Source organism: Python bivittatus, unplaced genomic scaffold (genome assembly GCF_059951505.1).
Source record: "Python bivittatus isolate LINGU-HERP-01145 unplaced genomic scaffold, Pbiv_v1 ctg000440_np1212, whole genome shotgun sequence".
NCBI lineage: Eukaryota > Metazoa > Chordata > Lepidosauria > Squamata > Pythonidae > Python > Python bivittatus.
The window spans coordinates 6022148-6040027 of NW_028277063.1; the positions used below are offsets into that span (position 1 = coordinate 6022148).

At 40.6% G+C, this 17880-nt stretch overlaps 1 protein-coding gene across 5 annotated transcripts in view; it reads right to left on the minus strand.

Annotated features, from left to right (window-relative positions):
• Positions 1-3794: 3794 nt before the first annotated feature.
• The window catches only part of LOC103054297 (protein kinase C and casein kinase II substrate protein 3-like), a 39081-nt gene continuing 24995 nt past the window's right edge, over positions 3795-17880 (minus strand). For 4 of the 5 annotated variants that reach the window (XM_025172124.2, XM_025172113.2, XM_088142769.1 and 1 more), the window contains 7 exons: positions 17714-17875; positions 15895-16070; positions 14059-14179; positions 12732-12829; positions 8978-9072; positions 4873-4983; positions 3795-4196 (listed from right to left, as the gene is read on the minus strand). In XM_025172124.2, coding sequence (XP_025027892.1) covers positions 4174-4196; positions 4873-4983; positions 8978-9072; positions 12732-12829; positions 14059-14179; positions 15895-16070; positions 17714-17875 — 786 coding nt within the window. In that variant the 3' untranslated portion in view covers positions 3795-4173. Of the gene's footprint in view, positions 4984-8977; positions 9073-12731; positions 12830-14058; positions 14180-15894; positions 16071-17713; positions 17876-17880 lie in introns of all 5 variants that reach the window. The other variant, XM_088142768.1, reaches the window with a different exon arrangement.

A 17880-nucleotide genomic window follows, 5' to 3' on the forward strand; every position in this document is an offset into this window, starting at 1 on the left:
TTGGCTAAGAGCACCTGGGAAAAAGTGCTCTGTCACTCAGCTTAATGAGTAGTGAACTTTGACAGCCCTGACTCTCATTGGTTGTCAGGTGAGCTCAGTCAGAAAGTGGATCCCCGTGATGTTTGGCTAGGACTTGTGGGGTTCCATGTTTGTAGTGCACAAAACCTTAGGGTTCAGAAACAAAATGATTTTTCTTGAAGCCCTTAAACAAGTAGAGCAGTAGTGGGTGTGGCCATATCTCTTGCCATCAAGAGAGAGATTAATTGGACAGCACAAAATATTATATGAGTCAGTGAAGAAGATCTGGGAAATCCCCCTCTTTTTTCTGTTGTCCTAGATGTTGCAAACCTTTTCTTCAGCTCAGAACAAAGAGTACATTTCATTAAAATGCAGTTACTGCAACGACTCCCAGTGTGTTTATTAGTTTATCTCAATCTCACATCGAAAATATGTATTTAGCACCCACTTAAGGAAGGGTATGAGGAAACACTCAAAGCTTTGGGAGACAATAAATTGTGAACCTCTCCCCTATAAGACCAGGACTGAGACAGCTGCAGTGGCTGGTTTTGTTAGGCAGAACAAAGCAGGCAACCAGAAAGGACTCAGAATGACTCTCCTTTTCACTTTGTGAATTAAAGTCTCTCTTGAATTTAAAAACTAGGCAGGCCAGTAAGATATTAGCATTTATTTTGCCTGAATGCCCCTATCCTCTTCTGTAATATTATCTCTCCTAGCTCCAGGGCCTATGATCCCAGAGAAATAATTGGCGCATACATTTTCTGGGAACATTTTCATACTGCATGTTTCTGCTCTCAAGTCCCTCAAAAGTGGTTTGAAGCCAATTCCTGGTGGTTTCTATTGCTGATAATTTCAAAACACCCACATCAGTTTCCAACTGATCACAAAGGGAATGCAAAGAACATAATAGTCAATAGTCCTCCCCTAGATTACATTTCTAGTTTATGTTATATACATCTGTACAGGTAGTCCTCGACTTACGACCACAATTGGGACCAGAACTTCCACTGCTAAGTGATATGGTTGTTAAGTGAGTTGTGCCCAATTTTATGACTTTTTTTGTCACAGTCGTTAAGTGAATCACAAGGTTGTTAAACGAATCTGGCTTCCCCCATTGACTTTGCTTGTCAGAAGCCCCCTGGGAAGGTTGCAAATGGTGATCATGTGACCCCAGGATGCTGCAATCATCATAAATACATGCTGGTTGCCAAGCGCCTGGATTTTGATCATGTGACTGGAAGGACGCTGTGATGGTCATAAGTGTGAGGACTGGTTGTAAGTCACTTTTTTAAGCACTGTAGTAACTTTGAATGGTCATTAAACAATTGCTCCTAAGTCGAGAACTACTTTGTACTTGCAAAAAATAAATAAAATTGAGAGATTTCTATGAGGGATAGCTACAAGAATATCCAGGCACTATCCCTCTGTTGCTCTGAAAATACTTGTGAATTAGTAGTGTTTCAGTGTGATGCTGTAACAGCTGAACCTCTATGGGGAAGGAAGAGAGGCTCATTTGAACCCAAGATCTGGGAGGTGGATTGAGTCGAGAGCTACTGTCAATGGGCCAGTGGCTGCCCAAAAGCTCTGCAGAGCAGAACTCACCACAAAAGAAAAAAAAAAATCAAACACCATCTGTGATTTGCAATTGCATCAAAGCTGAGCTGGAACTAAATCAGCTCAGCTGCTGAACACAGAGAAGGTGGGATCGCTCAGGTCAGGAGCTGATGCTGGAACCGCAGGGCAAAGACCTTGTATGCAAATGCCTCAATTCATCCTGGGAAGTTAAGTTGGGCTAGCTCATGGAACATCTTAGGGTGTTATGAATGAATGATTAGTTCGTTGTTTTCCAGCTTCAGGGAAAAACGGGTCTCTGTTGCTGTGTCTGCCCTGTGGAACGGCATTCCCCTGGAGGTCTGGATGGCCCAGCCCTGTTGGTCTTTTGCAAAACGCTGAGGACCTGAAGGTTCCCTCATGCATTTGGGCTGGGTGATTAAGGAAGCCCCACTGGCTGGCTGTTTAGGCACTGATTCAGTGATCGTACTAGAGTTATTATTTATTGATTTATTTTACCCCAGGGATGTGCTGTGTTATAGCTCCTATTATGATTCTTGTACATTGTTTTATGGCATATATTATATATTGTTTTATTGCATTCCTTGTTATTTTTTCTAGTTTTAACTTTTGTTTGCTAACTAGAGTCAACTCAGTGATAATGATAATGATAATGATAATGAGTGTATCCCAGGTCCTTGGGAAGGACCTGATAGGTGGATAAAAATGCCAAATCCAGTCTAAACATCTGGCTGACTGTGCAATCAACAACAACAACAATAAGCCGCCGCCTGACTCCCAGCAACTATAGACAGTTTGGGAATTGTCAAAAACATTTAAAAGCAAGGAAACGACCCCCTCCAAAAGAGAAAAGTTGGCAAAAATCACAAAACTGAAAGAAAAAACGACTCCCACAATCTAAAGGGGGCTTCAGTCACCCTTGCCAAAGACGTTTGCAAGGGGGCAAATGTTTAAATAAATAAAATAAAATAAAATAAAATAAAAAAATCCACCAAATTAGCTCAACCCATAAATTACAACAGGAACACACTATGGAGTATCTACTTCTCCTTATATGTACCGTGACCATATTTTCTTGGAAAAAATAAAGGGCAAACCTGAAAAAGGGGCAAATCTGACGGGGGTTCTTAAGGATTAAAAAAAATGTTTATAGCTTCACTTTACAAAGGAAAATTCAAGAGCAAAACTAAGAAAATAATTAAATAAATCTAAAGGATTGTCCTTTATAATAAAGGACATATGGTCACTGTACCTATATGTCCAACCTTTCTGGATTTTGGATACAACAGAGAATTTTTTCAGACTTGGCAAAGCTGGATTACAGTAATTTAACTTGGTTTTAATTTAAATAGAAATGATGAAACACAGTTCATGGGACTATTCCCATGTATTTAATTCCTCTCCTCCCACCATCGTATTATTATTCTGCCAGAATCTTTGGGAGAAGCTCCAGGGCTGACACCTAAGGATTTGAGGGAACCAGAGGTGGTTCCCCTTGGTTTGTTTCCCTGTTATGATTTTCTGCAGGGGAGATTGCCTAGATCAATGTTTCTCAACCTTGGCAACTTGAAGATGTGTGGACTTCAACTCCCAGAATTCCCCAGCCAGCATGGGGAATTCTGGGAGTTCAAGTCCACACATCTTCAAGTTGCCAACACCAATCTAGATGTTTCCTGGGGTGCAGAAATGCATTGTAATGCATATTTTAAACTTTAATGAGAGTTTTACTTAATCTGAAATGGGCAAATAAATGGCAGCTGACTGTGAGGTGAAACTCAGCTGAGACACGTTCTCCTTTGAGCCTAGCTCAAGTCCTGGTAACTCCATGTCTGTGCAGTTTTCTTATAATACAGATGCGCTTCTTCAATCATGTTTTTTTCAACTTTCAGTCTAGTCTATAGCCCTGGGATTTCCTGATAGTTTTCAGTCCAAGTTCGAACCAGCTTTAACCGCACTTAGCTTTTGGAGATCAACCACGTTGGCTAGGGGCTGCCATGACTTACTGTATCTTATCACAGTTGTTGGATTGTTATCAGTTCAAATGGCAACAGATACCTTGAGGAAAAGGGAGAATAAGATGCTGGAAGCAAGGTCACAGGCAGACCTACGTCTCAGATTTCATCAGGCTTCCCACATATTTTTAAGGTTAACTTTTCAGTCATAAAGACTAGAAGCTTGGAAACAAAAAGAAAACTAAAACTGGCCATCGTGCTTATTTATTTCTTTATTTTCCAAAATCCACAGATGCTAAAATATCTACTCTTAAAAAAAACAAAACAAAACAGATGTTCACAAATTCATCTTAATTGGGTCAGCTTTGTTTTCACACTTTGATGGAGTACCCTTCAATAGGTGGAGTGCAGTCTTCCCCGAGTATCAGTCATCCAGGGGTGTGTTGAAACAATGGTGTGGTTGGGGCCTACAAACTTCCCGTACTTCACTAACTTGCCGTGTGTGGGCAATTTTCAAACGTACATCCATCTCACATATGGCAGATCTTTGGATTAAGATATGACTCATGAGAATTCGTGGAACTGTGAGACATCTTTCTTGTTGTGCTTCTTGTGAAGTTTGACCAGACCTTCAGGGCAGGGTGCTTTCAGTCTCTGTGGAGCACAAAGGAGAGCTTAAAGGCATCTTGGTTGGTTAGTTTGTGTGTTAGAGGCACGATAAGAAAGGGTGAACAACTACGTAAGCAGATAAAAATCTGCAGGCACATGGAGCTGTAAATCAGACCGGATGTATGTGTCCTGTTGAGGTACATGAGTGTGTGTGTTTGGTTACAAGTGTGTATGCGGAGGAATTTGTTTGGTGGATACATCTTTACACATTGTTGTTTCTGAGTATTTATTATTCAGGTCTAGGCACCAATTTGTGCCACCTTCAAAAAGACAAAAGGCTACCTTTCTGTGAATACATTATGTAAATGGAGCTTCAGAGGACTTGCTTTGCATTCATTTATTCTACAACTAAAGGGAGGGTCAAAAAGCTGTGCGGAAGCCAGAAGCCAGAACCACACGTGTCAGGTTCCATGTGGCCCCACCCACCAACCCACTGCAGCTTCTGAGATTTCACCAGCATTTCCCACACAGTTTTCAGGATGAACTTTGCACCTGCATGGACTAGAAACTTCCATGACTATCAAAACACAACTGAATCTCTGAAGGAACTGAATTTTACATCATTCTGTATTGGCTAACGTGATCTCAGAAATGCAAACTATACACAGACGTAATTTTATTGACTGAGTAAGTCCCCCTGGTTTTGCCCATTCTATCTAACCCTGTATGGGTTCCACGTAGTTGGCCGGGTAGAGGCCCACATGTCCACTGTCAGTCACTCCCTTGCACCAGCCTTGTTCATCCTCATCTTCCAGCTTGGTAAGAAGCTCTCCTGAGGAGAAAAGGCAGGGGAGGATCTCATAAATCAGACAATGGGAAGGGTGAAATACAGTTTGAGTCAGTGAACTGATCTGCCATCAACCTCCATAAATATCAGAGAACAGTTTGGTATATTTTCTAAAATAACTCAGAGATTTCTAGGCTGCTTTTTGAAACATTTTTTCAACATGGTGTACAGTGGTATATAGTGAAAATCTTTTAAAACGGCAATGTCTATTAATGTTATTATATAAAACTGATTAACAGAATATATATATATATAAAATAGATACATAAAACAATACTACCATTATTAATTCCAGCCTTGTCCTGTTATTGTTACATTTATAATAGTAGGATTGTTAATATAATTCTAGATTGATTATTATGTATTGAAAATGCATTTGCTCTTCTTGGTTATATTTCCAGTGATTAATTTAGAATCTATTAAGGCAAAAGGTGGATATTATAAGGATGGAGACTTATCAAAAGAATTATTATACAATACTGGAAGAAAAACTCTACACCTGATTTACGGCAATGGATTTTTGTTTTGTTTTTTTCTAACAAAAGAGCAAGATAGAAGATTTGTGTAATAACATCTTTTTTTTAGTTGTTTTGTTCATCGCATCCTTTTTCTTCATCTTCCTCTCTGCATCTTTTTTAACATTAATTTTAAATAAAATAAAAAGAGAACTATATAAAATTTCAAAGCCAGCCATCTCATCATAAGTTCTAACATGTTGAAAACAAGCAATTATAATACCCAACCTATTCTCGTTAACTGAAAGACTGAAATCAGTCAGATTTTAGAGTTGTCTTTCCCAGTCTAGAGCCCTTCAGATATGTTGGACTGTAACTCCCTTAATTCCCAATTCAGGTTAGATATTGCTCAAGGGAGCCAGCATGCCCACCAATTCAATTATGTCTACTAGTAGGCAACTGTAGCTAAACTTGTTGTTCTTGTGGGTGTTACGATACTTTAACAATAGCATTATGGTTGCTGGCTAGCCATGCCTTTGTTCAGAAGATTGCTTGTTAATGGCCCAGGGTATTGATGTTTCCTTAAGGAGAACTAATGTTTGGGAAAGATCTCTTGAGAATCAGTCCTCACAGCTTTGAGAAAATGAGCCACATGTGCCTTGCTGAGACTTCGTGGGTAAGAGGAGGGAATGAAGGAAGACGTGTGTGCATGAGTCTATGTTCTGGAACAAGAGACCGAAATGCCAGTTAGCTGAGGCTTGAAGCATCTTGGAGAGCTGGTATATGGTAACAAATCTGATGCTGGTAGGAACAGGTATGATACTTGCTTTCTATGTCTGATTTGTAAGACACCTGCCTTGTTCATAAATATTATTAGTGTTCCCCTCTCCCCATAAAAAGGAGGAGAAGATCCTTGGTCACTCTCTCAGGGCCCAAGGAGCTCAACTCACTTTATCCAGCCATCAGTTGGACAAAGGGGAACAGATTTCCCATTAGCAACAGCATCACAGGATATTCAACAGGGTTATGAGAAGCAAGAGGGAGGAATGCTTTAATCTTACCTCCCATGTGCAAATCCAAATTAAAATGTTCCTACAGCCAATTGTAGTGAAGATACAGCAATTTTTGGTACAGCAAGGGTGGGGATGAATAAAGTTTAAGTCTAGCCTATCTCCCAGCAATCCTAATGATGAGTTGGCTCCCCTCTTCTCCTACCACCCCTCTCAGCCTTAGCAGTGGGTCCCCAGGCTGGGTGGAGTGGTAGGGGAGGGAGGGAGCCAACTCTTTACCCACCAGGTGGCCAATCAATCAGCTCCATAGAGCTCCCCCTTTCTCCTGTCACCTGTTATGGTATGAAGGAATGACCTTGGGAGACAGGAGGGAGCCTCAGACGGGACCAAAGGCATGTAAAAAATATCTCAGCCCACAGAAGGGGGTATGGCATGGGAAATGTTTCAGAAGGGACTTTCCCTAGTTTTCCAGAGAGTAAAAGGAAAGGAGGGGAGAAATACTTTCAATCTTGCAAGATTCCATTAAAGTAACCTTACCATAGAGAGCCAGTTTGGTGTAGTGGTTAAGGCACCAGCCTAGAAACTGGGAGACTGTGAGGTCTAGTCTCGCCTTAGGTGCGAATCCAGCTGGGTCATCTTGAGCCAGTCATATCCTCTCAGCCCTAGGAAGCAGGCAGTGGCAAACCACTTCCGAAATCTTGCCAAGAAAACTTCAGGGACTAGTCCAGGTGGTTGCCAAGAGTCAACAATGACTCAAGGCACAAAAAACAAACCAAAACCAAAACCCAAAAACCTTACAGTAAAGGTAGAGCTGGCACTCCTGGTTGTGCTTCTTGTCTGCGCTAACCTGCAGCGCTAATACCCTGCACCCCTATTACAATTTCTGACAGAATCCCACTTCTGGTCTAGTTATCTGTCAACACTCACCTGCTACCCAGCCCCAACACATTCAAGAACAGTGATTGGTCCTATATCATCATGCCTACCTATTTCAAATATTAAATACTGGAAGTCAACTATTGGTATTAATTTTCCATTCTGGACAACTTTGGAATATACATATATAGCACCTTTGGTTGGATGGACAGTATGAGGATCTAAATATACTAAAACTCTTATATCTCTGGAAACAATTTCGTTAGTTAGAAAGCTATGGAATGGAATGTCTAATAAAAAAAGATTTGACCCTTTTTCCCATGCCAGATTGACTTTATGGGGAAACTCAACTTTAAACATTGGGAAAAAGATGGTGATATGTAAAAATTGGATGGAAGTGGGGATATTGACCTTGGACTAATTGATAGATGATGAAGATGCATTTTTAACATATTCTGTGTTAAGAGATAAATATCATCTATCAGATGTAACCCAGTGACAATATTTACAGTTACAACATTTGTTAACAACATTGTTTGGACCAGTAGCATTTTCAGCTTCTGAGATACCTTAGATATTAGAACAATCTGTTAAACCCTTTAAAACTAAAAACAAACAAACAAAAAACCCTACTATTGATTTTTATAGATATTTGGTATCAATAAATCAATTTGATACACAGATGTTAAGAAATTAGTGGAATAAAGAATTAGAGGTTCTTATATTGTCTAGACAATGGGAGAGTGTCTTAACTTCTATAGCAAGAGTGTCAACAGATCTCAAATTATGATTTATACAACAAAAAATAATATTGAGAATTTATTGGACTCCATTACATTTGTATAGAAAAGGACTATTAAAACCAGGTTAAAAAAACATGATAGTCATATAAATATATTAGAAATTCTGTATGTACTTGAATAATATTTGCTTTAGTTAACTATATATAGAATTGTAATTGTTTACTGTTATAATGACACATTAACATGTTTTTTTTCTTTGTTGTATTTCTTTCACTTTTTTGTTAAAGCACTTTCTATGGGTTTTTTTCTTCGTCTCAATAATAATAATAATAAAAAAGCAGTGATTGGTAGATGTTTTCCCATTGGCTGATATGTTTATTGGGACAGACAGAAATAAAGTCAGAGGAATCCCCATGTCCTTTCCTTAGTTCACAGTCAGTGAGGATGCGGTTTAATGGCACTCTTCCTGTGGCAGAATAAAGTTCGACAGTGGGGACAGCAAATGTTATGCTGGTATAGTTTTCTGCCAGCTGAAGGGCTGGTGGATAGCACTGTAACTAAGCTGAAAGGAGGAGCCTTGGGGAGAGACAGGCTTATTTTCAGTTGATCCTGACCACTATGGTAGAGAAGAAAAAGGATATGGTAGGTGAGAAAGGCTGTACCCATCACCCTTATAACCAGAAATCCCTAAAAAATTGGTTGCCCATTCCCATCCTTAGAACTTCTTATAGGAAAACAGAGAGTATGGAAGAATGTAGATGACGAGAGAAGGGAACCAAAGTCACTTTTAGCAAGGGACCTGGAACAGATTCAGATACATTTTAATACTAACCAGCCTTCCAGAGATGAATGGAAGAATGAAATTGGGCGGAAGGATTATGAAGACAACACTCACCTGCCTTGAAACTTAGCTCATCTGCTTCTTGGCCAATATAGTCGTACACGGCACGAACCCGCTGGCCTGCTGTTGGCACGGGTGCTGGCTTGGGACTGTGGAAAGGAGGGAGAATGTGACCAAACTATAAGTTTTGTTTAGTCTTTGCTTATTACACCTACTCTGCTCTTCTTGCTTATCCTCCAAGAGGCTAAGGCAATGTACATGATAAACCACAAGTAAGCAAATTATATTATAGCTTAATGTGATGTGTGAAGCAGATCTGACACAACTTACTGAAGACCATCAAATGAATTTCATGGCCAAATGGAGGCACACATCTGGGTTTCTGTGGAGCCTGGTCTATTGCAAATGTCAGCATTTGTTCATCTCTATCATGTGAGTGAAAATCATAAATTTAGGAACTGACAAAGGACTGAAGATTTATAAATAGTTAAAGGGACTCTTAATCTTGGGTGGCCTCTAGCTAGCTGAACTCTCTTAAGGACTCTGTAAATACAGGAATCGTCTTTCTAGGATGAGATTCCAGGGAGAGGAAGTTGGGGATTAGTTTCTTTGTTTCAGGAAGTCTTGGCTGGATGCCTGCAAGAGACATGGATCTCCAGGTCCCTAAGAACAGATTTAATATCTAAAAACCCAGGAAGTAGGGTAACATTAGCAGAGACTGCTTAAAGTTAGTCTTGTGAGGGATCTTTCTTTTTTTTTTCAAGGATAGTTTTATCTACGTTCCAGTTCTGGACCTCTGTCTCTTTGTTTGCTTGGATTACTTACAAATTACTGTTTTGGAAAGCAGATCTCAGCCTCATATAACTTCTTGCAGAGAAACTGTTCCCTCAAATCTTTACTTTGTGGCCTTCATTAAATTAAAAGTTCTTTTCATGATTATTCCAGTGTTGGGTTTGTCATCTAGCATCGTATGTTCCAAAACTGCTTGGACCTGGTACCCTTGGTAAGAGGGGAAAAGCTTATTCTTGGGGAAGAGTGGTTCCTGTCTCAATACACACTGAGAATAGGATTAATTCTGAAGTGAGAATTCTTCTCCATCTAGCTTCCCTGCTCCCATATCTTTGCCAAGTGTCATTGACATAGTTAAGCAGAGAGGAATATATTTTAGCTCTGTAACTGCAGTGCTGCGTCACAGAATGGATATTTGCTCTCTTAAGAGAAGTACAGAAGCAACATCAGTCATCAAATATTCCTTGACACCCTGAAAACAAACTTAAGTCTCAATTCCTTGGAAAATGTGTTTTTTTAGTAAATCATAAACGTTCAAACCACCTACCGCAGAAAAGTAATCAGCACGAATTTCTAAAATGATTGTACTGTAGAGTGGATTTGGTTGACTCATGAATATTTAAGCTCAGCCTGAATGTTTGTAAATACAGTTTTATAAAATGCCACAAGCTGAAAGACCGCCTTCCAAATAAAACTAAATCCAGACCAGAAGTACTGGCTACTTGTTGGCACTCATGCTATAACCACAGCACCGGAACTGAGAGTAAATCTCTCTTCCCTTTAATTATTATATTCATGTCCTTTACTCTGGATCACATATTATGAAACTTGCCGAATACTTAAAAGGGCACTCAGAAGGTTTTCTTTGGATCAAACCACAGATGATTCAGGTCTGGATACTAATGTTTAATTTTTTTTTTCCTGAAAAGCATTTTCCAGAGATTCAAAATCTGACTGCAGAAGGACAAGCTGCGTAGAAGGTGAACTCCATGACATAACAACAAACCCACATCCCCACTGTGGAGCTGCTGTTGGGACAGATAGTTATGATTTCTGCATTGTTCTCTAGTGGGCCTAATACTTATTTTGGAGGATTGCCATACTATAATAATGGCACAACAAGAAATATGTAAATATACATGTGAACATATACATAGAGATGTGACATGTACATTGCAGTGAACTATTTTAAAATAATGGTTTATTAAATAAATCACAGCTGGCTAGGTCCACCCAAGAAGCTAAGCCCCAAACCAAAACAGTTGACTTCATATATTATGTCAAGACACAGTTTTAAAATGAATAAACCACATTTGGATGGGTACCACAGTACACAAAACCAGCTAACCATGTCAGGGCTTAATGTATTGCATAGCCATCAAATGTTCCCCCTCTTATCAAGCACAGATTCTTAGAGATGCTTTATTAAGTAGCAAATCAAAAATATCAAGAGATGGATCGTGGGTCTGTCCTGCCATTTTCATGCCCATTTCAGTCCTCTTGTGCTAAAAGAGAAAGAAGTTAACACACAAGATTGTGGAAAGGAGAGCTATTTTTGAAGTGCATATTTTCTGACTGACCTCACTTTGGTGTTCTCATTTCAGGTCAACTGAAGCTTTATGCCTTCAGAAGTAAATAAAAATGCCCCATGTGTAGACAAGTGGAAATGTCTCAAAGAACTCGCCATCCAAGCAGGTTGAAGGGCAACGCGGGCCCTGTAGCCAAAGGCAACTCAGGGATGGCATTTGGGAAGAGAAGAGACTTCATTAGATCCAAGACTTTCAAAGCATCCTTGACTTTGCTCAAGGTACCTTCTCACTTCCATGTGTACATATATAGTAAATGATAAATGAAAAATATGACACATACCGTACGTTGGAGGAAGGTAATGTTGCATGATGTGGCTAATAATGACTAGGCTATCAGTTAGGGCGGCTCTGGTTCAAATGTTTTTTGGGTCATGAAATTCAACAGGTGGGTTTCCACAGCTACCAAGCCAAAACCAAACACACACATGGTGTTTATCCAGCCATCCTGTTTTGTAAATTCTGCTTTATGGCTCAGCATGGAGTTTGAACCTAGCCAAATGCGGCTTATTTAATAAATCATGATTAAGCAAACTGTGGATTAATGGGATGTGCTAATCAGATAAGTACATGGCTTTAGGCAAATCACCCTTTCTTGATTATACGCTTCCGGCTGCCTTCAAGTATTATTCACTTACTTTACGAGGTTGCAAGAATTCCAGCAGAATAGGGTCTTGATCACTAACTAAGAACATAAGGACAGCCTTGCTGTATCACACCAAAGCTTCCCATGGCGGTCAGCCATATGTTTCTGAAGTACTTGCTCCTCCCCCTCTCTGTTGTTCCTTTGATGCCCCCATGCCAGAACTAATATAGCCTTCAAGACTAAAAGCCCTTGATAGAGCTGCTCTTACCCAACTCCTTTCAAAGCCATCTAAATCTGTGGCTATCGCTATATCTTGTGGGGGAAAATCCCTTACTTTAATTATGTGCTCTATAAAGAAGCACTTGCTTTTTTCAGTTCTAAATCTCCTTCCAATTTCACTGGGTGACCTCTGACCCTAGTGCTTTAAGAGACAGAGAAAAATGTTTTTTCTACACTACACATGATTTCATATACCCAATCAGACCCCCTCCTCCTTTTTTCAAGTTAAGAGTCCAAACATTCCAGACTTTTCTTGCAGGGAGAGTGTTTGATTCCCCAGATCAGTGTTTCTCAACCTCAGGAACTTTAAGATGTGTGGACTTCAACTTCAATTCCCCATGTTGGCTGGGGAATTCTGGAAGTTGAAGTCCACCCACCTTAAAGTTGCCGAGGTTGAGGAACCCTGCTTAAAAGGACAGGTCCTTTTATCCTAAAGCAATGAGGTTTACTGAGTTTGCACGACGGACCCTACAAGGTACACATTGCCCAGCATTATTTTGTTGCTTTAGCTCTTTCACTGATTTTGGAGAGTGAGAGAAGGAAGAAGAAGGGGGAAGACAGAACTCACCAGCTCTGGGAGGGAGAAATACTGTGGGGTGTCACTTTCTCTGGTTCTTTAGTTTTCTTGACCTTTACTTGTGGCCGCTCATGATCAGGACTCCAACTCTGGATAGCGGGAAAGGAGAAGAAGAGGGGGAAACATCAGATCTGAATTTGGGCTGTACATCTTGACAGCCGCCTCAATCACAGCATGAAAAAGAAGGAGAGGAGTTGAAAGTGGTTAGGAATCAAAAGGGCAGCGTTGAAATACTGCAGAACACTGTGGATAGGGGTACCTTTTGGGGTAGCTGGAGCTGTCAGCTACCTGCAGGAGGGCTCTAAGCATCACAGCATGAAAAACACGATCATATTTTCAAAAAGGGAGAAGCGGGTTTTCAAGCCAAAAAGTATCTCAAGAGATGGCTGGCAGCTACTCCAAAGGAGAAGAATAAGATCTGCGCTTCCAAAAAAGTATTGAAAGAGGTATGGCGCTTTAATAAAATCATACATTTCCCCTGAGAAAAGTTTCCATCAAAGCATGCTGGACAATTTATTTTGTTTTTTTTTTTTAGCTCCCAACAATCTTCAGCACTGTGTTGCAATTTGCCTCTTGACTTGCTTGTCTGGAAAAGTCACTAGTTCTCAAAGGCTGTAAATACTGAAGGTTCTTGAAGCCTTCCTTCAACTGGGCACCATTTGCCCGACTTAGAAAATCCTAGAGAAGAATGTAGGTGTGCACTATCCAAAATTAGGTGTCTTTTATGTTCCATTTGGTGCCCAGAAGCTTTTTACAGTAAAACTCTATAGTTAACCTCAAACGAAATACAAAGGTAAATGGCATAATTAATTAAATGACCATTCCGAAAACAGGCTGTGGGGTTTAGCTGTAATTTTGGAACCCATAATTTCATTTTTATGGCCCTGAGCCACAATTGTAAGAGGTGTGAATGGGATGTTGACTGAAAGCAAAAATCTTTACCTCTTCCAAAGTACTTTTGTTAACTTGTCAAAAAAGGGACAAATGAAGTGATTGTGGTTATCAGACAATCTGAAATACTTTCCTAGCTACCAGCTGAATTGTTGTGTCATGGTGAATGTTAACAAACACTACGGTAGTTGACTGCCAGCCTGAAGGATCTGAAGATAAAGAACGCTTTGTTTTTGATGGAAAAAACAGCATGGAGAAGTGAGGGTATCTGGATTTAGAATCAACTAAACAGTGGATTTCTCTTTTTCTTATGGGGAACTATTATTATGTTGGGACATTTTCTCTCTGTGCATAAATGGAAACAGGAAGGACTCTCAGAACATGCAGAATGCTGTTTTATTACCATTAAAGAAGAAATTGTTCCCACCTCAAATTTTGGCCAGTTCATGGCCATTCCTGGTCCATGTCGATTACGCCACCACTTAAGGTCCTCTTGGTCATTTATCTCCTCAATGGCCTGATGCAAGTCACTATAAACAGCTTGGACACTGAAGAAAAGGAGAAATACAGTTGAGAAGAATATTACAAAACACACACGCGTGCACACACACACTACTTTCCCAGTTTGGAGCAGTGTGGGCAAAACAAGTCTGACTGAGGATGCTTCCCTCAAGGCTTTTACAATATTGTGAAACTGATTACAGGTTTTTACAGGATGTACTGAGTTGCAACATTTTCCACATGTAATTCTCCTGTGCTTTCCAACCATTAAAAAATATCTAAGAGAGAAAGATTGAACAGTCTTATGTTTTGATTGATAGCACAACCTGGTGCTTTTCAGGAATGCTGGCTACAAGGCAAGGCAGGTTAAAGTTGCAATTTTAGTAGCTAGATTGTAGGATGTAGGAAAACGGATCAGATGGGTGGGAGGCAAATGGAGGTATATCTTTTGGGAAGAGATAAGATTTTCCTGGGAGACATGCCAAGGTATAGTTTAAGTAGCTCCAGTTCTAAAGATCAGGCAATGAGATGGGGGATAGAATGGAGGCTTTGTTGGTAGAAGTGGTGAAGGCAGGAATAGGTTAGGCGTACGTTGTCATGGAGAAAACCTCTCAATGTGGTCACTAGGAGCCAGACTTGATGGCACAATCAGTCAATCAGTCAATCAATCAATATCACATAACCAATTAGCGGTGGGGTCAATGTGGTATGAAGAACTGGAAGTTTCATTTATGAGAAGCTGAGAAGAAGTTTGGAGAGGTAGCCCAAGAGGGAGAAGATGCTCAGATGAGAGAAGGGGAGATGGAAGACCTGAGCCATGAAACCAGCAGCAAGTAACCAGCTGCAGGAGACACTGACAGAGATAATAAGAATGAGCACATTTTGGAACGGTGGGGAAGGAGAGTTGTTTAGTTACTGGACGAGTCATTCAACCGTTTAGTATAACATTAATGTGCTTGCACGTTGTTTCCTAATAATATTGGTAAAAGCTGTAAAACATTGACATTAAGAGGTGGGTTTGGGTTTTTTTCTAATTGGATGCTGCAGGAGGAATGGCAGTAACCCCAATGAGTTCCCCTATTGGTGGGAAGGTTGGAAATGATGAGAATACATCCTACAGGGTAGGCAGATCTCTATGGAGAAGGAGTTGTTAAACCCAGGACTGACTCCAAAGTTACAGCTAGGGCTACAATAGCATGAAAGCATCCATCCGGAAGCATCTTCTGAATAGATCACTGTAAATCCATTACAAGTGCTTGTGTGGAATGTGACATTCTGGTAAAAACAGCAGAGGACATCCACAGCTGCCTGTGGATAGATAAACTCAAGGAGACAAAGGAAGCATCAGTCATCTGGCGGTCAAAAAAGTCAAGGTAGTGGCCTCGACTGTGCAATCAAAATTGGCACCTTGACTTTTTTGATCCCTCCTCAGTGGTCACCCTGAGGTCACCATCTAATGGCAAATGGTGATACTGCACCTCTGGAGGAGTGAACTCATTCGTTTAGCCAATAATCCATATCTGGCATCCATGAGGATAGAGGGAGTAAATAAATTGCATAAATACATTTAAAAAATGTCCCTGGTGTCCATCTTACCACCCCTTTCTGTGAGAAAGGGCTTCTTCCATGAGAGAAAACCCTGCTGTATGAAGCTTAATACCACCAAGTCCAGCTTCTTCATTTTAGCAAATGGATCTGAATAATGTGACGCTAGCTGTATGCGTTATATAGCATTGAGGCTTCAAGGCTCCCTTTTCCACACCTGGAATCTGCAGTGATGTCAAGGCGCCGATGCAGGGCGAGGAAAGCACTCTTGAGGAAGATAATCCGCCTCTGCTCCAGAGCTTGCCCCTGCTCAAACACAGCCTCCATTTCTTCCATGTAGCGGGGGCTGCAACGGTCGAGCTCCTGCAGGGCCTTCTCGTAGCGTTCCCGCACCTGTTGACCAGAGTCAAGAAAATTCACGTGCTTTTAGATTCTCCTATCTTTGGGATCACCATCCCTAAGCACATGTTCCCAGATCTCTTGGATGAGGCAATGCTCCTTCACCTGCACCTCCTTCACCTTGTGGCCTGTTGTACCCAGACTGGTTGGTTTGGCTCCATAACAGGGAGAGGGAGGAAGAAAACCATCAGCTTTGGGGAGCTAAATAGGATTTATGGGTTCTGTCTTGCCTTAGATCAGGGAACCTGAATGAATATAAGATGTGGACATAGATCGGGGTTGGCAACACAGTCCCTGTGGGTGTTAGAATACCCACTCCCACCCAAATCACATCATAGAACTCCAAATTAAATTAGGGTTTAATAGGTGCATGCGTGTGTGTGTGTGTCTGTAATTGCTGAATTTTTACAAGTTCATCAAATCTCACAAGATTCTGGCAGTCTCATGAGATTTCTGAAATCTTGTGAGATCTTGGGATGAGGTTACCAATATTTTGTAATATTCGGGGCAGTTTTGGTGAGGACACTCCAGCTTTTATGTAAGATTACGGTATGTAGGAACGGAACAGTTCTCCAAGAGTTGAAAAAAATGATTTGCAACAGCATGGTCAATAACATTTGTTTGTTCTTTGCTTGTTCGTTTTTTTTTCTTTTTTTAAAAAGAAAAAAAATTAAAAATAACGTTTGTATCTCTGATATTTCTTGTACATGCAACATTTGTGTAAAATTTTATCCCTCAAATTGTAATGTATGTTTGTAACTTGCTCCTATTGTTCTGTAGCTGTGGATGAAAACCTCTGCACACCCAACATCTTGATGCGTTCAACGGAGGTTGAATTAGCTGACTTGAAAAATGTACAAGCAATAATTATTTAATTTTCTCTTTGAACCCAACCCAGAATATTAAATGGTCACATTGTTCTTCTTCAGACAGATTTTGTATCTAGCTTGCTGCACACAGGCAACAACAATATTGTTCTGCATAATTGCATTTCCAATGAAAGGAAAAGAAAAGAAAAACTGTTTGCTTTAAATCTTTGTGGATTTTTTAAATTCCAGCTAAGTCCCCAAAGCCCCAAACATTACCCAGACATTAGCAAGGGATCTCAGTCATGATCTCAGTCATTGCTGCACAGAGAAAACACTTTACTGAAAGCCCAAGAGCAGGACATGTTCCCCCCGACCCCCAACCCAGTCAATTAATAATCCGATAAAAGTGTCAGGGACCCATTGGCTCTTCAGATGTTGCTAAAATATAACTCACAGCAACCCCTGCCACTCTGGTCAATCATGAAGAATGCTGGGAACTGTAGTTCTCTGTTCCTGCTTTATATTTTAAAGAGAAGAAAACGGCCAGCCGATGGTGGGACTGACAGTAGCACAGTGTTTCTCAACTTTGGCCGCTTGGAGATGTGTGGACTTCAACTCCCAGAATTCCCCAACCAGTATGCTGGCTGGGGAATTCTGGGAGTTGAAGTCCACACATCTCCAAGTGGCCAAGGTTGAGAAACACTGCAGTAGCATATAATAGATGGACATACCAGGCAGAATTTTGGCCAATGTAGTTGGCCTATCTGACAAATTGCCCCACCAGCCAGGACCAATAAGAAGATGGAGAGTTAGGAAAAAAATCCCTACCTTATTAGTTTCTTGGCTACAACGTTGATGTTCTTCCCGCAGAGCACGTTGTCGATCTGGAGATACTTCAGCCCCTGATGCTGCCTGAATTCCACTCTCCCGCAGTGTTGCAATGTGCTGTTTGCGACAGGCCTTGTGATACAGAGTTTTGGCCTTCTCTGTCTGAA